The sequence below is a fragment of the Echinococcus granulosus genome (assembly GCF_000524195.1).
Source record: "Echinococcus granulosus chromosome Unknown EG_S00054, whole genome shotgun sequence".
Classification (NCBI taxonomy): Eukaryota; Metazoa; Platyhelminthes; class Cestoda; order Cyclophyllidea; family Taeniidae; genus Echinococcus; species Echinococcus granulosus.
This window is the reverse complement of record NW_020170434.1, coordinates 159913-179778: the sequence shown is the minus strand read 5'-3', so window position 1 is coordinate 179778 and position 19866 is coordinate 159913. Positions and strand designations below refer to the sequence as shown.

At 44.4% G+C, this 19866-nt stretch overlaps 3 protein-coding genes across 3 annotated transcripts; 2 read left to right on the top strand and 1 right to left on the bottom strand. All coding sequences in view use genetic code 11, as the record gives it.

Moving 5' to 3' along the window:
• Window positions 1-76: 76 nt before the first annotated feature.
• On the top strand, window positions 77-3291 carry EGR_06272 (N-acetyltransferase; the record flags this gene model as incomplete). The annotated part of the gene is made up of 6 exons (XM_024495521.1): window positions 77-285; window positions 1124-1391; window positions 1461-1557; window positions 2285-2403; window positions 2486-2745; window positions 3045-3291. The coding sequence occupies 6 exons, from the start codon at window positions 77-79 to the stop codon at window positions 3289-3291; spliced, it is 1200 nt and encodes a 399-aa protein (XP_024350044.1).
• A 2857-nt stretch (window positions 3292-6148) lies between these two features.
• On the bottom strand, window positions 6149-13692 carry EGR_06271 (Apoptosis regulator BAX; the record flags this gene model as incomplete). The annotated part of the gene is made up of 13 exons (XM_024495520.1): window positions 6149-6280; window positions 6785-6977; window positions 7054-7194; window positions 8095-8411; window positions 8792-8938; window positions 10764-10839; window positions 11036-11205; window positions 11396-11534; window positions 11615-11689; window positions 11832-11991; window positions 12625-12717; window positions 12896-13046; window positions 13618-13692. The coding sequence occupies 13 exons, from the start codon at window positions 13690-13692 to the stop codon at window positions 6149-6151; spliced, it is 1869 nt and encodes a 622-aa protein (XP_024350043.1).
• A 320-nt stretch (window positions 13693-14012) lies between these two features.
• Window positions 14013-19861, top strand: EGR_06270 (hypothetical protein; the record flags this gene model as incomplete). The annotated part of the gene is made up of 6 exons (XM_024495519.1): window positions 14013-15062; window positions 15561-15979; window positions 16598-16826; window positions 17162-17452; window positions 17521-17740; window positions 17934-19861. 6 exons carry the CDS (start codon window positions 14013-14015, stop codon window positions 19859-19861), a joined length of 4137 nt encoding a protein of 1378 aa, XP_024350042.1.
• Window positions 19862-19866: the final 5 nt, after the last annotated feature.

Genomic DNA, 19866 nt, shown 5'->3' with positions numbered 1-19866 from the left:
TAATTGTGTATGCATTTTACTTGACAGCTGGGTCTCTCACGTCTACAATATACTGTCATTTTATACTGCTTTATCCATGCGCCTCCAGTTTTCCTTCGTGGAAGTGCGCATACTGGAGCCGCATTGCGACGTCTTACCTGCATTTAGCGAAGTTGGGCGTCTCTGTCCGCGATTGGACGCGGGGGTCGATGTCGAGATCGGGAGATTTGTGGAAGTGGCCTCTCGGGAATTGTCGAACTGTCGTGGACTATGCAGTAGTGGCCGTCAGGACCTTTTTAACGACGTGTGAACATGTTAGCGGGAGGAAAAATGAGGATTTAGGGTGCGCTTGGTCAGGGGATGGATTTGGCGTTCTGTGTTAGGCCATAGAACAGGCAAATTTGGCCCTCCGTCTTGCCTGAGGAGCTAAACTAGCTGATGGGTGAGAGGAAAGCAGAGTCGATGGCATGGTGGAGCTACGATGGATGTAAACTGGGATGGACGATTTTACTACAACACCTTGATGCACGATTGTGTTGCCGTATGGTGCAGGATGGTGGAAATGACTTGGTGCAGATGGGTGCACAGCTTGAGGAGGCATACAGTGAAGGGTTAAGAGTAGTAAGGCTTGGCTGAAGAAGACCAAAAATCAGATGCTTTGCTTTTGTTCAACACTTTGTGATTTGCTTTAACATGGAAGATAAGTAGCATTCTTGCCATCCTTGTTAAATTTTATAAATAGTTATTTACTAGTTAAAATGCTAGTTAAATTTTGATTATGTAAAATACGTTAAGTAGAAAACAACAGCTAAAAGGCTAGTATTAAATGACATTATGAGTGTTTTTTTTTCCCATTTACTATCAATGATACCGGGTTTTATGGATTTCTTATGCTGACGAATGGCAGTGTGCACGAAATGATGCGCTGCTCCATTTGTGCTCGCATGGAATTCAGTCGCTATTTTCTAAGTCCATAATCCTGTTCCGGGCATCACCTCTAGAGTAAATGGCCTTTTTAGTCATTATTTCCTGTTTTTAATGTTATCCTGATGGTCGTCTGCTGCCTTATTTGTGTCAGTCTAAATTTATGCTGCTTTCTTAATTTCGCCAAACTGTTTTTTTCCAAATTTTCAATTTATTCTAGGATGTCAGATGTAGTTAGTGCAGTTGAGCTACGTTTGGCGCGTCCATCTGATATCGGGGCAATTCAGCGCCTCTGCATTGAGTGTTTCCCTGTGCGCTATCCGGATCTATGGTACAGTGAAGTAGTCTGCACCGGCCGCTATCTCACCCTTCTTGCTTGCCTTCCTCTCGCCAACTACCGTCAATTTGAGATTTTGCGAGGGGAGGAGGAGAATATTGTTGGTCTTATCGTAGCCGAGTATCGCGCCCTCAGCAGTTGCAAAGTGGCTGTGAGTTTCTTCTCACTTCCCGGCCTTGTTTCGAAATCATTTATCTTTACTCTTTCTCTTTTCCGCTAGGATCGAACAATCATTCATCCACGATTAGCGGCTGATTCGGTTGTAATGTACATCCTCAGTTTAGCTGTCACATCACGGTATCGCAAATGTGGCATTGGTAGGTTTGTCTTGTACTTTCTACAACTCACATAGTCTTTTTAAATTGCTAATTGATGCTCCTTACTGGTTAATTATGCATTGGCTATTGAATGGGGTTATCAATTTGGTTTTAAGTTATTTTATGTGTACATTAGCTATGAAATCTCCTGTATGAACTTGCTGCTCTTTAATGTGGCTTTTATTCATGCAAATCATAATTTCTTTTTGATCGCGGACAATAATGAGCTCTTTAAATTATGGGCACGCTTATTTTTGTCCCCTTCACAACGTCACCGACAGCAATAAAACAGGTTTAAGTAGGGTGAAATAAAGTGCTGAGTGTTAGGAATTGCATGGTCATACAGCTTTTTATCTATCCACCCGCTTCGGTGCTCGAATGTGGACTGTTATGATGCTGCAGAAGCTCTAAATGCGTCTTCAATTCTCACATAATTTACCAGCACTACTAGGATTGTTAGATGCCAGCTTCCGTTTTTATGTTGGCAAACTTGACTCCTGAGTTCAACAATTATTGTCATTTCTACGAATTTCTGGATAGGTGTTAAAGAACACGCATGGAAAAGAGACCTGTAATCTAATACTCTACTAGAAGGAAGCACTGAATGACTCGCATTGGAACTTGCGACTACAGCTGCGTAATAACTGATACGGAGTAAAATTCGGACTATTAGTCCACATTCGGCTTTGGTGTTGGGTCTTGTAAAGTGTTCCTTCTCTACACCTAGGGTCTCTTCTCCTCTCCGTGATTCTTAATCACGCAAAAAGGCAAAGGCACTTTTCAAGCTGCGCCGCCGCTGTCAATAGCACCTTGCAGTATCAGCCACTCCTCGAATCCGATGACCCTGTATGTCAGTGAGATTGGCTTCAGAATATTGTCCCACTTTGAGTGCATTAAATAGACACATTTTGGCAACTTATCCCAACAGATGTCATCAGCGCTTCAGTTAAGTCCACATCAGGTCATGTTTGTTCGATGGTTGTGGCAACAACACCGAACCTACTTGCCCTGTCGTGCGGTCTATCTACACACCGAGTGCACCAATCGCGTCGCACTGTGTTTCTATCGACACCGAGGCTTCAGTCTACATCATCTCGTACCGCGGTGCTATCTCATCGAGGGTCGCGTTGCTGACGGCATTTGCTGTGTGTTTTACTGCAACGGTGGCTACCCACAGCGCTCTTTTACGTATCCTTGCCATTTACTGTTCTGTAGCACCACTTTTTTTTTCTAAAATTCTCTGTTGTATTGTTCATAGAATCTTTGGTTGCCTGTAAAACTCATTCGGAATCTAGTCTTTAGTTGACTTAAACATTTAACAACAGGACCCGCGATCCTGCTGCTATTAATGCATGTAACGGGCTGGATGCTGTTTCATTTAGAGGGTCTTGTAGGGATTCTCAGCTGCTTTACTTAGAAACTTTCGCCTCTCCGATGTTAGCGGTTACTTTTGTTAAACAAGTTCCCTAACTCGACTGCATGAATAGGCAAGAATGTCTTCATTGGCTACGCCAACACTTTTGTGCCACACGCACGGCCACAGTAACTCTAATCGGTCAGGTGGCTTTGCGCCTGAAGGGAGCCATCTCAGCTCTTTTTGGGCCCTGCTTCTCGCATCAGAGCAGTTTTTTCAAGGTCTCGAGGATTCTACCCTGGCAACACTCTCCGTCCCCATCGCCTGCCCCGGATACCACCACCACCACCACCACTTCCTTTCTCACTCATTCGCTTTGAAGTCACCGCTCTCCGTCTTCCTGTACAGCTCAAATTACTGATTTTTGTGATATAAGTCGCATCCACTTATTTTTGTGCGTATGACGGCGCGACCCGCGTCCACTTATTCAGTTTTTTTCAAGACAAAGTGTTGCAGTTCACTCGCTACTCCCACTATTTGAGTAGTTGCGCTGAGACCATAGGTCGGGTGTTACCTGATTATAAGCACTTGTTTTTATGTCTCCATACACTCTTTTAAAATGAATTCCTCGCTGTAGTTTTGGGTTGCACTGTTTTCTAATAGCAACTCCTTGCCCTAAGCAATTTATTTAATGCAACTAGGCGTTGGTAGAACCAACTTCAATGACCTCAAGTTATCGCATGCAGTCATGGTTCCCCATATGAGCAAGTTTCCTATAGCAGCGGCTGGGTAAAGAAGTACGGTCGCTGCAAAACACCAGCGTCGTGGTTGTTGTGAAGTGATTTCAAATCCAACAGAGACCTCAGGGTTTAAGGACTTCAAACTGCACTTGGTGGTTCATATATCGTCTCGCCTCGTTCCATTTCGATACAGTTTTGGAAGTTGTGAACTTTGAGGCATTGCATTTAGGTGGAAATTACTCGGGGCTAGGTTAGTGCGGTTGTGGTGATACTTCTCAGCTGAATCACTTTAGGGTGCATATAGTGAGATGAGAAGCGTGAATTTGTGCTTTGTACGTTGGCAATCAAATTCGGTTGATTCTTCCTCAGGTGACTGCATTCACTGCTCCCAGCGGGCAGACTCGGGTCCTGTGCGATTTCACTCCGTGCCATGCGTTGATCTAGTGGTCAGAATCAGACGTTCCAGGAGATGGACTCGTGTTCACAGCACTGGATAACTGCTTTGTTGGCGGGCGCAGTCACCGTCACTGACGCACGATCGTGCGGGCGTATCAGTCCGTCGAAAATGCCTAGCATTTGATCGAGATGTGCACTCTACTTATTTTCCTGCAAGTAGTATTCGAATATTTTGTGTTAAAAATTAAATACACCCCTTGTGTCCCATAGGATGGGTAAAAGGGCAGTAAATGCTTGTCATAAGTCATTTCTGCCCGTCTTAAGGGTCAACACAACTACTAATGGATGAAAATGTTTTTAGATCTTAGAAACTGTTGCAAATAATGTAAATACGGGAATTGCACAACAATCTGAGGCTGTCCAATGAGTTGCGGTGGTGGTCGGGTACATTTTGTCCGGTCAATGCCTCACTTAACTCCGTGGAATTATGGAATCCAACGATTGTAAAGGTTTGGTGGTTGGAAGAGACGGAAAAATACAACCAGTGGATGATTTGCTACAGGCACTGACCGATCCACACATTGGTGCGTTTATTTAGAGACACGCTTATAACGAAAGCTTGGGGGGAGGAGGACGGAAATCTCTTTCATGGAAATTGTACGATATAGAGGGATAACAATCTACCATGCGCATCTCCTCTGGAGTGACGTTCGTGGTGCTTCCGGTGGTTGTATGTCTCTTCGAGGAATGTAATCAACCGCAAGAAGAGAATGAAATCCCCATGGTGAGTATTGAGAAACCAGGAGGTTTCACCAGTAGTGTTGACAGTCGAACAAGTGTGATGTCATTTGACAATTGACCTGAAGAAGGTGTCAAAAGTCGCCAAAAGTGCAGCCAATCACGTCAGCACGTTAAAGACGAGTATCCAACCAATAGGATTAAAACTGCCATCCCTTTTGGAGTAAGTTTGTTCGCCCAAATAGACTTCCACGCCACCTCAAACGGCGTAATCCGAGATGTCAAACTTCAGCCAAATCCAACGCCACCAACACTTCTACTATATTTTGGGAATCTGGAAAAGCGTGCACAGCTGAAAGCAAAAGTTCCTCCAAGGTTGCAGAATACAAGGCACTTCGCGACATGGAATTCACACTCATTTTCAACTCAATCCCCTACGTCGGCACATACTCATTTAACTCAGAGCCTCACCAACATCCATAAGACTTTGGCTTGCAAAGACTTGCCGGTATAGCCTACTTCGCTTCAAAGCTGGTCATCATCAGCCTTAACATGCCTGCAGCCGGTTTGATTGCGGGGCAAAGTAGCGCACAGGGCTTCTTGAAACACTAACCCCATTCGGGTGTCTCACTGTTGAGCAGAAGAGCATTCTTTCACCACTTTTGTCTGGCACCGTGAAAGCTTGTGCGTGCGGCCTCCGCACGAACAGGAGCAAGTAAATCGGATTCCAACTCGGGTGTACCTCTACCTGTGGTGGTGACGGAGAAGCCAACTTTTGACCGCCGATTGCCCTTTCAACAAGTTGTTCTGAGGAAAATCAACGAGTAGTAAACATCCACATGGTTATGCGAGTAATTGGAACACTTTAATTGTCATCATGTAGCCGGTGTTGACTAATTCCTAGGCTTTTCAAAGTCAGAGCACCAACTACATCAAGAGTGATTTCTTTCGGACTGAGCGTCCAGCAAATGCCAATTTTACTGCCTCACAACCATGGAAGCTGCTTGATTGCTCACCTGCAGCATCACGTCGGGGTACGCCCGTAGATCTGTTGATCAGTCCAGGGGACGTAATTCCATTGGTCCCCAATGCCGACAGGCCACACCCAGATGCTTACTTCAAGCAAACCGCTATCCCGACTTTACAAAACAAGGTAGTTGCTCATTTTTTATTGCCATGAGCAAATCTAACCAATAAAAAGTATAGAAGCGGCCATACGAAAAAGGTGGTATGAAAGTTTAAAATCGCGATGGGCAAAAAAGGCCAATTAAAAAAGCACGGGTCCATGCTGGTGACTGTGGTTTTAGGTACTCGGAAGGGAAAAGGTATGAAGATGGTACGATAAAAAGAATTCGACGGAATTTCAAAAGAAGGCTCGAGCCCGAGCCAAGAAAAATGCTGTGCCAAGGGCAAGGATCAGGAAGGTCAAGGAGGACAAAAGGGGCTTGATGCTCTCAATTCGTGCAATAGCGCCTCCGATGGGTGTAAGACGACGCTGAAATGAAGAGGATTCCAATAACCACTTTTCCTTGGTTTTACATCCACCCACACGTGCCCCCCACACCAGCAAGTCCATCAAAGCCACAAATGACAAACGTCAATTATGAAGATGTCCTAAACATAAGAAATACGCGAAGAAATGAACCTTCCACTGCTCTCGGGACCCAAAGAAGTTGGAGTGAGAAGTAAGCACCATGCGAGAGTCGAAATTACATACTACCCTAGTAAAGCTACACAAATAACATTTCACACCACATGTTTCTGACTTTGGGCAAATGGTTCCACAAGCAGTGACTAGCCCGTAAAATTCACTCGAATATGGGAAATAAAACGATGTGTACACCCGAATCAACTGGGATTGCTGGCTTTGTGATCGCCTCGATTGAAAATCAGCATATGACAAGCAGTCCTGGCCCATGAATACGACCACATCGTAATGATCGAAAAAGCAGAAGTGACCACATAGACTTTAGAGAAAAACTTAAGGGCTTCTTCATACCCAACCGCCGTGGTCAGCTATCCACTGGAAGATTCGAGCAGTGCAGATATCCTTGAGAGCATTGGCAACTATGGAAGCGAGGTTGGCAAGACCTTGCGCCAGACGTTCCGCCGCGTAGCGCAGAAAGAACCGAACGACGAAGTAAAAGAAGACGAGGATTCGACCCCAGTTTAATTGAGCTTCCTTAAAAATGCTGAGTGCAGCAGAATTAGTAAAAAAGCGCCAAAAAAGGGAAGAGGGGTAGTCGAGGATAGAAGAGGAGCACTCACTACTCGGCAATTTTGCGAAGTGTCTCGGTTGGAGATTGGATGACCCGAAGACTGGCCAGAAGTTTGTCAATCTCTTCTCCGCAATGCTGTTCAATGGTATCACCCAGTGAGATCAACCGATCAACCACTTGGCGCTCTATACTGGAATGCAAAAAGCGTTTGATTCATGAAGGTATACACTGTTACGGCTGAAAATCGGAGACATCTATTTGCTATTCCCACACGACATATCGTCGTAGTTTCGATGGCCAACATAAAAGGTAAGAGCCCAGACGTCCCAAATGAGACGAACGTGGTGGTAGCTGCTTTAATTAGGCATGCTACTACGCGGTAAATCGTGTCCACCTCCATGCTGAACACGCATGTGTTTAGATAGATGGGCGTGCGAGGAGTTCTGATAGTGCTACTAATGCTACGAGGAACATTCGAAAGGATGCTGCCGTGACGGGACTGTACGCAAGTGTCTTCTATCACGAGTACTGACAGCTGGTGCCAGTCCACACACCGTTAATCAAGATGCCATGTGACAACACGCACGAGCAGCCAGTGGTGATGAAGTTCCTTGCAAGTTGCAAAACCACGGAAATCCAACTGTACAGACACCTTCAAAAGCGCTAAGCCACAGGGATGGGACGACTGACCATAGTAACTCCAAACGGTATGCCCCATTACTAACAGTCGACACCCAATTAGTTGACCAATGCAAACACCATCCATTGAGGTATTAATGATCTTGACGAATGCGCAAACATCCTCACTTACAGAGGGCTTCAAGAGGAGTACGGATCGGTGAAAGGACGCTCACCCACTCAACAGAAAGAAAACCGAATGATATCAGTGTTTCATGGGCACCAGTACGACAGTGACAACCCTGACCGTAATGATAGCGTCCTCGGAAGTCTCGATTTAACTTGAACAGCCTCAATAACCCCTTCATTATTAATGATAGTAATAGAGGTGCAGGATCCACACCAGAAAAATTTACAACACCGTCTTTAGAGAGTGGAAAAAAGTCGAAAAAATCAATGTCAAGAGACTTACTCGGTTAGCTCCAAATGCTGTATAATTTCATCAATCTTATCGTCATCACTAAAACCACCATTCATAATTGCATTGTCCACCGGGAAGGTAAGTTGATCACCGTAGTCATTATGATCACTGCCAGGCACAGAAGTGACAATGGTAGAACCAGGAGCAGATTGGACATCAGGTGAGAGGACCACTTGTGCATCCGCCTGAGCGTAAACAGTAGCTCCGCCAGCAGTTTGCTTAAACTTTACCATAAAAAACGTTCTAAAAATCCTGTTGGAAGAATCGTATACATCGTGGACATCTGTCCGTTCCTCAGCGTTTGGGATCTGAGTGAAGAGGAGGAGAATACAAAGGAATAAATTTTTCGAAGAATACATCCGCTCTGCTTTACAATGTCTCCAGTGGAACAGAGTTATTAATATGTTCGCTTCTAAGGTTCTAGTGGAAAATCGCCCACCACGGCCCGATTGTTTTACTGTTCCAATATGACACCAACATCCAATTGTCCACTGCTATATTTTATGGCTTCTTCCAGCAGCTTGGTTCAATCATTTGCCATAAATAAATGAAAAATAAGTGTCACATATCCGTATTGCTAAAATCGGATAGGGAAATTGTAATTCATCTAAAGGCAACGGTATTGGTAAACGCGTTAGGCATTCGCTAATATCTTAAATGATTCTCCAACGCCAAAGCAGTCACATACTCGCAAGACGACCTCGAGACTGTTGATGCTCTCGGTGGTAGTGATGCACTGAGATCGTTGCGCTGAGGTGGACGGCAGGGCGTCACCGCCCCCGTCAATAGACGCGCATTCACAACCCGACCAAGAACCTGAATTTCTGCTGCCTGCCTGCAAGGGGAGCGTGTAACCATTGGCGAATTTGTTAACCAATCGAATCTACTAACTGCGCGGTATACTGAAAGCGGCGTTTGGAAAAGAATGCAAAGAAAAGTTGCATAAAATAGCAAATCCAAGCAGAACTTAACAAACTGATAGGGCATTACGGAAACAATGGAAACTTACTGCCTTAGTAAAATTTTCACCGGACATTGGCGCCTAGAATAAATTACACAAATTTTGGCATGTAAGGGCAGGATTATTGTTATTGATAACAATGAAAAAGTCGAAGCAGATAAGCGGTAATGACAAAGATAAACGTGGCTACTGAAAAAGATCATGCAGTTGGAGAATTGGGTTCTGAATGCAAATCAATATTCAGACCAGAACCTTCGCGACAGCAGAACAACGCAAAAGTCAAAGCAACCTCGAAGAAAATATCAGATGCCTAGAATGGAGGAACAATAAGACGCCTCAATGTCATGGCACTAACCTACGAAATGCTAACGTAGGAGAAATTACTAGGGTTTCGGGAAGACATATTCGTACACTAGCTGCATATACATGGCAATAAATCCGGTGCAAAGCAGTTCAAAGCCTGTAAAGAATAAAACTTGGTGGAAACGAATGGAACGCCTCTAATATGTGGAAATTCGACAATAATGCGAAACATCCCTATAAACCCAAATGGGTTCAAAAACACCAAAACAACCTTATGCAACACAATCTCATCTATACCCACAAAACGAATCAGCATTTCCTTTAAAATACATCGATGCATCAAACAAAACTAACGTCCAACCTACGCACAACACACCACAAAGATACAAGAGCCGATATTTGCGTCCGAATCAGGCGCTTTTTAAAGCAATCGCCTGAAATTATGCGATTTAAATACTAAAACAAACTAGGCAATTAGTGCCTTTGATTAGAATTGTGCCCAAATAAAAACATTTACTAGCATTCAAAGTAAAATGCCTAAATCGATAAAAATAAATTAGGCAATTTAAAAGTAACTCAGCATATGCTTAGCATTCCTGTCTCCAATTTAATGAGAATGAATGATCCAAAACAGTTCCTAATTAATCCCCTTTCTTCCGACCCTTTAAATTTAACTAATCGAATAATTTTTTAATTGTATCAAAAAATCTTTTTCTGATCTGTATAACTGGTTATCTGAAATTTTAGGAAGAAGGTTTTTATTAAATTAACGTACCAAAACACTAAGCAACCCCCCTGCCTTGAAAAACCCAGTCCTTTGCCAACTTTTTTTTAATATTCTGTTCTAAAATTAGGCACCCGGTTGACTGTGCGTTTAACAATATAATGCCAAGTATTCAAAGCACCATTAAAGAGCATTGCATCCATTTGTTTTACATGTTTTGAGAAGTTTGATTCCAGGTTAGTCTTGTTCAGTATCACTAAAATTAAGAAAAAATAACAAGTTATGAGAGCATGCAAAATTAACAAAATGATCACTAAGCTACCTTTTACTTAACTTCCTTAAAAAAGCCCCTTCTGGACTGGCTTTAAAGTCGGTCGGAGAATCTGTGCATGAGCATTAACACGGAACAGTAATTCGGTACTCCCTTTTAAATCACGGTCAGCTGCTCTAGTTAGTTAATGTTTATGGGTTATACTTTGGCTTGGCAGCAAATTCTACCAGTCAGGCCTCTAGCCCCTCGGCCCTTCCCTCCGTTAGCGGCAAATAATCTTCCGTGATGGTGAGACCTACTAAAAATTCAAGCATGACTTGCATTCCTACAGTACTGTTAAATATTATTCGAGCTGCACATAGGCAGTTAACTTACTTAACGCACCTTCGTGCTTGAGGCACTTCACTCCGATTCTGCATCTGCGCCTCGATTCGCGACATCAGTTTGCGTTGCATATCCATTTTTGCCTTGTCAACGCTAAAAGTAAATGCATTCCAGATTCGGGGCAATGAGAGGCGGATTCGTGTGAGGACTAACAAAAGTAAGGCTTTAGCTACTCAAAGCCATGAGTGTTTAAATGATTACTCAGTAACATATACTTTGCTGGATATCAAATGGCGAGCGAATGGAGCGTTATAAAAGTGAAGGAGAACAGACGACCGACGCTACTCACTTGTGTTCAACTTCATCCTGCCTGGAGAGAATAGCCTGCGCGTGATTTCGCTCCGTATCCTCTTTCACAGCCATGGCGGCCATCCTGCGCTCATTCAACCGCTTCTGTAGCCTGTCCCGCCCGCTTTCAATCAAGCGATCGTGACTCATCAATCTGTCCATTATTTCATCCTACCAAGAGGCGAACAATGCAGCATAAATTTACCATTTGACTTAACCAACCCTAATCGAGTGGTACTTCCTGATGATTGCCTAATCCTTCTAAAAGTCAGTAATAAAGTTACTTCCCCACTACCCACAAAATTTGATCCTCATAAAAAGACTGGTTTTGTTAGATGTCTTAGCCAAAAGCTTCTCTCACCTTCATCTCCTTCAATTCAGCAGCAATCTCTTCGTTGTCTGACCCAACCCCGCTTTCCATGTCATCTAGACTGCTCGAAAATTGTTTTCTGGTTCTGGCGGTTAGAGGCGGCCGCCGAATAGCAGAACTGCTTGCACTTCTACAAGGAAGGGTCACGGCAAAATTCCACTTATAGTGTGTGATACTACTACTGCCAGGACTTAAGTAGCAATCCCTTACGCTGGAGTGGCAGGTCTAGCATACGTTTTGAGGGCAGCGCTTGCCTCCAGAACCCTTTTTTGAAAATCCAGCTGGCTAAAAACACAAGAGAGGTAAAATAAACAACTAATTTTTAGCTTAGGCAGCCTACAAGTAAGAGGCAAACGTGGGGAAACCAGTAAAATTGGTCCATTCATTGACTACTGAAGCGACTAGCCAAGTCAAACAACAAACGCACTGAAGGTATTTTGCAATGGCTGCCGATTCGGCAGCTTGAACCTTCTGAGTGATTTCAGGATTCACTACCACCTTTGTAGCCGTGTATTTATTCACCATGGATTTCAGCATTCCTTCCAAATCCGGTTTCTCCAAATCGGCCAACTCTGAAGTCTCTGGGGCTAAAACAACCAATAAAATAGAAGCCTCTCGTATGTTAGAAATCATGCCTAATGAATAACGAATGTGAGGTACGGAATAAAAGGCTATTTTGTTTAAATTTAACATCTGTCAACGCCAGTTCTTCAGTTTCCGCTAGATCTAGTCCTTCGTCGTTTGTATTATGGCCTTAGATCCATTCTCGATATCCTTTTGCAGTCATGAGACTTATTATAGCTTTAGGGGTAATTCGTAGGGCCGAGTAAATAAACTCTGGATTTCGTGATTAGGACACCAAAAATACACGCCTTAGCAGAAAGGTTAAAGATGAAGGAAGAATAGACCTGTGAAGGACCACAACAGAGGGTCTGTCAACGTCACTTCCATTTTTGGCAGCAACAACCAAAGTGATGCCAGACTTGAGTGCTGTAAAATCGCTTACTATGGTGCAGTCAATGGCACCTTTACGTAAGCGAGTGCTAAGTTCTCGACGGCCCTGGCAAATGGATGGAACCCAAACCAACATGGGGACAAGGTGGTGAGGCGAGATTTACACAAGCCATTAAAAGTGTGAAGTTACTTTAAGAAGTCGATCAAATTTAAGTCACATAGGACAGTCTAGCCTGGTGCAGTGTAAAGACGACAATTTTCCCCACATGGGACTATCGAAGGAGGCATAAATGTCGATCCCTCGAAATCCACTGCTGGAAAAGTCAACACTTGACCGAAGGCGGCCAAGAAGAGCACTGCTGAGGTGGAGAACAGAGAGGTAGAAAAACTTGGATTTCCTACTTGATGACATGATGCGCTGCCCATGTTCACAGCGCCTCAGTCACTCGAAACGTGAAGTATGGAACTTTTTTATACTGTTATGCCTTATTACATCTTCAAGAATTACTTGGCACTCCACTCCCTGTTTGAACTCACCTCTGACAGATTGGTTGATGCTTTTTTTGCTGCTGTTGCTGTCAAATATGGAGGTTATTTGACCCAACTCCTGTTGAAAGGAGGCCAGGGTTTGAATGAAGTCTTTGGACTCGGTTTCAAAGATCTCATCATTCTTACGCAAGAAATCAATCTGCAAATGCGACAACCAAGAAAGCCAAGTACAATTAGCACACCCTCTGGTAATTCTAGGGAAAAATTGACATTGCATCTGTTTTAAGGGGACTCTGATTATCCGAAACTTATTTCCACAAAATAAGAAATGGAATAATCTAAATGGCTAGTGGTGGCAGGTGGGGACTGCCGTCTACTACGTCCAATCGGTGCGACTGTCGTAAGCTAGTCCTGTCTGGCCGGTCGCTTCCAACCTCTAGCCAGCGGCCCAGTCGTTTATTATCCTGTGGACATTAGGTCAGCTAGTGGAAAACCCAATCAAGATGTAGCGGTGAGGACAGACACCCACTAATCCACTATTGTACACTAGGTATCAAGACAGCATTCTCCCTTTAATCAGTGCTGAAGGCGGACCCAGTTCTACCATTACCAGCTCTTGTCATCGAGGCTACTTTTCAGGTGTCAGTGGGTACACAACTGGAGCCGAGTGTCATCTGAAGGAGAAGAAGGAAGTGTAGTCCTGAATACCCCTACCTGTAAAATCACCTTCCATCATCGCACGTTCTACGGTTGAGGGAAGCCCGACTTACCCGAATCTGAGGCGGGGCATTTACAAATTGGTCCCTTATTTGGTTGGCTAGGTGGTTTGCTCGACGTCTGCTCATAACCCAGTTGATGTCCGTTGACTCTCAAACCGTCTCCTCTAACACCTATATGCCATTCAAACAATAGCATCTTCTGTTGTCATGGCAATCCTTACATGTACAGAAAATAACCCCCTTGGTCGGCATCAAGACATTGAGCAAATTTACGGGATATGTTTATAGCCTAGGATCGGGCGTTTTGGATTCGGCCCTACCACAAATCTACTTTGCCGGAATCCTTTTTGTTTTCAGTTAGCTTCCTACAATTCCGACCTGTTATTGGTTGAGAAGAGAAAAGAAATAATTTAAATTGTCATAAATCGATGAGTAGTTAAAAAAGTATGTCTGTAAAGTGCTTGCTGCTTCTGCAGTACGTCTGTCTGGCCGCCTGCCTCCACATAAAAGATCTAGAGGATTCCGGAGACATTACACACTGCGAAAACTACAAACGCTCCCAGATTGTCGTTCTTGAAGACACCACCAGGAGGAGTCTTCGAATTAACGTCACAGTACCACCACCTCAGATTCAAATCCGTCAGGCCTTCCGCGGCGAACGCGTTGCACTGCGCTGCTTCCATACTCAAAGGGGCTCCAAGTATGCTTGGTACCTCAGTGCTACAGCTCCGGTTGGTTCTAGTGTTCTAGCCAGCGATCTAGTTCCCCTTCCTATCAACAGCTGTTTCCAGCGTCGCTTTTATAGCCACAAGGCATTCGGTGTGGAGGTGGTGGAGGTTGTGGCTCAAACCGGAACCGTCGGCTACTTTACCTGTGCTGAAAATGTTGGTGAGAGTCAGTGGATTCAACGTGGAGTCTTCCTCATCCTTCTCTACCAACAATCAACCGTTGTTCTTCAGGTGGATCTTGCTGCCACTTCTTATGTCAGTTGTGAAGCGGCCTCGAATCCACTGTCTTTCGCAAAGATCTCCTTCGGTAGATACGGTGTTCCGCAGACCATAACAGCGGCAGATCCTGAGTGTGTACAAGAATCAAAGACCTGGAGTTGCATCAAGTTCATAGGACAATGGGATGAGTATGAATGGAAAAGGAAACAACTGGAAAGAACAACTTCAGGATTCATTCACACTGGTCCGCTTGATCGGACAGTACGGTTGCGATTCGAACAGATTCAAGTGGGTTTTCGGTTAGATTTCGTCCACTTCAGCAGCGAGAATGACTACCATCCAAAAACGTTAAACAGTTTTGAGATGACACAGGAGAGCCTTTGTGTTGAAGCTCATCAAGTCGGCAGGCGATTTAATTGGATGGTGCTGGAGGTGTATCTGGGCTATGCTGAGTTGACCGGTGGATTTCGCATACCTTTCAAAGAAGCATTCTCCCCGGGTGACCTTGACATTCTTGATGGTTTGCAAGTTCACCAGAGCGGGGGAGGCGTGAGTTTTTCCTCTGTGTTCATTTCATGACTGCATTGGTTGCAGAACTCACAACTCGCTTATGATTAGATAATGACAAACCAAATTCCCGAAATTTAAATTAAAGTTAATAAAACCCTTAAAATTTTTCCCCAATCTTTTATCAAGCACTTGTAGAGAAAACCGAGAGACCGTAAGTGTGGCCAGTAGTATACGACCACCGAGAAAAAGCATTGAAGACGGGGTAGAAGGAGCTAGTCGACAATTCTTTTCTTCAAATGCTACTATTTCGCTTCATTTTGATTGTCATAGCAACACATTTCAGCGTGTCCCAACTTTTATGGCATCGTTTTAAACCAGAGTTTAATTACTGGACAAGGAAAGTGTGAACAGATAAGAGTAACGAAATTTTCCAACTTCTCACATAAACAAAATGCCTTTCTGGTGGTTTGAGGCATCACTCTGACCGTGGCATCTAGTGTCATTTAAAATAATGACTATTTATACGCCATTTTGCAGTCTTTCAGGACAGTATTCCTGGAGGAGGCGTTGGATCCCCAGGCCGTTCTAGACCGTGCACCACTGGTTCCTTACGAGGACGCATCACCAGCACCACCACTAAGACATTGGCGATCACATCCATGCGGACCTCCGCTGACAGCAATTGGGCACGGCTTTGTGTCAACCGTGCACAACCAACTTTGCACGCAAAAAGCGACTACCTTCACCACCGTTCTGATTGGTGACGTAGCAAAGGTGCCTCGTGGCAGTGGCCTATCAATCATCGTGAAGGTGAACTCGTTTTTAATGAATCGACAAACTTTAGAAGACTTCTATCTCCTTCGGTTGATAGGACGGTTGGTCAGGGTTAAAAAATCGACCCAACCGAAGGTGGAAATCGCGGAGCTGCTGACAATTAGATGGAACAGTAGTGAAATGTTCGTCTTGCGCCTTAAAAAACTTTTTATTTTGCTGCAAAGGAGCATTAAATTTTTTAAACATTCGTATTATAAGCATCCTTGAAAATTTTTTCAGGTACACATTACTTTTAACAAAAATTACTATATCCAAACCTAATTAAATCTTGTTAGTGATAAAAAGTAACTTTAGTCAATTATAAGTGAGGTTATCATTTCCATTTTTGACAAGTCTAAAGCTCCAAAAAACATTACTGGAAGCTTTCCTAATAACCATAAAACTCTTCGACTTACAGCACAACTCCTACTTGCTATTTTTCAGTAGGCTGTTTTTTACCTTCTGCTTCAGCAGCCCGTTCAATAGAAAGCTTTGCTTGAATATTTAAAGCCCTAATCCCCATATTTGGTAAAGATGCCGTTTCAATCAATAAGTGACGAATTTAGAGTTGCAAGACCATCATCTTGCCTCTAAAAGCAATTTTGAATTGCAAAAACATCATAAATATTCACCCCGTCAGTTAAGCAGAAACCTTTCCAAGCTTGCACTGGTAAGATTTGAGTTTTTGGTTTGGCTTAAGGACCGTTTTTTTTCAGAGCCAAAACGACAACTACTTTGTGTGTCTTATTTTTTCTGTTTAGTCAGTGCACTACCTATGAGGGCAACCTTGCATATCACATAAATTCGACCTTGAGAATCCCTTCCCTCGAAGAAAAAAAAATCATCGAGAGCAGCTTGACAATGCAGATAAGTGAGGGCGGTACATCTTTGTCGCTAAGTTTTACAGCTGGGAAGGACAATTCGTCACAATTTATCGGACATTTTACATTGGCAACCGCTATGGACAACGGCCTCGAATTGGTCACGGAGGTAATAACTTCTACCGCAGCCCTGACAAGATCCAGCATTCCCCGGGCTCAGATTGTTAAATAGGCAAACCGGAAATTGCCATTTCTTTTAACATCTAGTTTGTTAGAAAGTAGTTGTGTTAAACGATTACCACAGCCTAAAATGTGATCGGAGGAGCGAATTTTTCGTGGGCGCTGCGGATCTCCTTGACTTGATGCCTGCCTCGGCTACCTGACTAGCCGGCGGAGAACAACGACACCATTATAATTTCTTGACGATTTGATTACCGTAGAATAGGGCCACTGATGTCAAGGCATTAGCAGTCGGTCAATGAATTGCATTAACTTTTATTTAAGGTACCTCCTCAAGGCGCCTGTATCGATTGCTTTGTAAGCCTTTACGTTGATCGCAGGGGCGCAGCCTCCATCCCCCTTAAGTGGCCAATGAGCAGGAAGTCCGCTCCTCCCCTTCGACCAATTAACAATCGAGTTGCGCCAATTCGGCCAATGGTCGGGAATCGACTTCATTTCACAGCTTTTCGCACTTTTACACTCAGCTGGAATGAATCCGACCTAACCGACTCGAGAGAGGATCTTCGTGATTGGTTTGAGAGAATGGAATTCAAAACAGCCTCGGAGAATGTGTCTGTAGGTCATTGGTGTCAATATTAAAAGTTCACTCGAAATATACTTTTCATAACTTTTTATCAACTTAGATCATTTATAAAAACTCATGGCCAGTGTGCGCTGAGGGACAACACTTGGCCATAGCGAACCCACCTTTTTGTGTGCCCTGTCCCCCCGGCACTAAGGCAACAGTCTACAAAGCCATTGGTAAGGCCACGTATGTCCCCGAAAGCAAAAAAGTTGACTTAAACACTCCTCACGCAAACCTCTGTGACCTCTGCCCCAAAGGATCCTACCAACCAGAGCCCGGTCAGACTAAGTGCATCGACTGCTCTACGAGTTATGTAAGGGTCCACTGATACAAAGGATTTATTTTCCCCCACCAAAAAGAGATGTTGGTGGTAGCTCCTAAATCTCACTGATATAAGTAGTCTGTAAAAAATTTCTGCTCTTTAGAACCCATATTTTTGTGCGGAAGCACCTCCAACTCCGATAACTTTAGGAGGTTCGGCAGAAGATACCATCCCTCCACCAGAGACGGGTCAGTCCACAATACAGCTCCGAAGAACCAACACAATTAGTACAGCCGGAGTCCTCTTCATCTGCCTCTGCATGATCGGTCTGTTGGTCTGCATTGTCTACTTCTATCTGGAAGCCATCGGCTTTATGCTTGTGATGATAGCTCGAGCTCCCTACACAGAACGGACAGTTCAAAAGAAGCGACCTTCCCAAATCTGCGAGCTCGAGATCCTTCGACTTCAACAACTCTACCCTGACATCGATCTTCACGAGCTGGCGAGACAGGAGCTCTGTCGAGCCGAGATCCTGGGTCTTCGCCTTCTCCATCCCGAGATCGACTGGGATAAAATTGTCTGCGAAGCTGAAGTACGTCGCCTTCACGACAATTATCCTTTCATTCGTTGGGAGAAGATTCTACGCACAGAGCTACCCTACGTTCTCCGCGCCAAATATCCTTTCATAAACTGGAGTCAAATTGCCGCTGAGGACGCTTGTGGAAGAGAGATCGACCGTTTGAGAGCAGAGAACCCTGAGATGGATTGGACTACAGTACTGTGTGAGGCAAGGATTGAAAGTCTCCAGAGAAAGTTCCCCTGTCTCAATTGGAGTGGTATTGTGTGTGAAGAACGAATTCGAAGACTGCGCTCCGCCTATCCGGATGTCGATTTCGACCAACTGGTCCGAGATGAGTTGTGCGAGGCGGAGATGGAACAATTGAAGCGACAACATCCCGAAATTGACTGGCAGGCAATTGTGTGTGCGGAGCGGGCCTTGTGGCTGAAGGCTCGGCACCCAATGGTGCGTTGGGAGAACATTGTGAGCGAGGAGAAGGTTGTCAGACTAAGAAATCTCTACCCGTGCATTGACTGGTCCAACGTAATTCGCAATAACTTGTGTGAAAAAGAGATCGAAAGTCTTAAAAAGCGATTTCCACGACTAGACTGGGAGAGCATTGTACGCGGTGGGGATGCAAGCATGAAGCGATTGTCAAAAACAGTGGCAATCGAACGATTGAATATGCGATTTTCGGATGTCACCTGGGAGAATGTAATCACAGAGGACTTGAGTGACTGTGCGATCAAACGTTGGAGGAGAGAATATCCCTATTTCGACTGGAATGCCATCACGACGGCCATATTTCAACCCATCACTCTAAAATCGGTTAATTTTAAGAATCCGGAGGTGTGCAAGAGCTTTAGAGAACACGTAACGTGTCTAGAAGAACTCTATCCCTGCGTAGATTGGCGCTACTTCGTGGAGAAGAAATATGCATCACCCTACATCAACTGGGACTACATCATAAACTGCGAAGAAGGCGAATCCATGCAGGAGGGAGAAAAGCTTGACTCCGCGATTATTGATCGACTCAAATTGCGTTACCCTTTCGTCAACTGGAGCGCCTTCCAAAACATCGGCGTGGAGAAGATGAGACGTGAGCATCCATACATTCACTGGACCGTCGTCCTGGAAGAGAACGACCTTTGTGAAGGTGAAACGTTTGGCCAAGGAAACATTGAACCTGTAACCCTTCCAGAGGTTTCACCAGTTGTTCCGAAGATGGAGAAGAGGGTAAAAGGGTCCAAGGTGACAGCAGAGCAGGAAATACTTCGATTAAGGCTCGAATATCCGCATATTAACTGGGAGAAGGTGATCGCTAAGGAGAGACGACGGAAAAGAACAGAACACGACCCCCAACGTGGGGATTGGGAACATCCTAGCATCGAAATTCCAGCTGAAACGAAGCCATCTGACAAGATTCGTGGCAGCGTTGAAATCAAAAGTGAAACAATAAACCCCTCCACTGAGGTAACGGAGATTAATCGCATGCGAAACCTCTACCCCAACATTAACTGGACCAGCGTGGTAGAACACGAGCTTCGGAAACGACGGAGAGATGGGGAGAAAAAGTAGTTGTC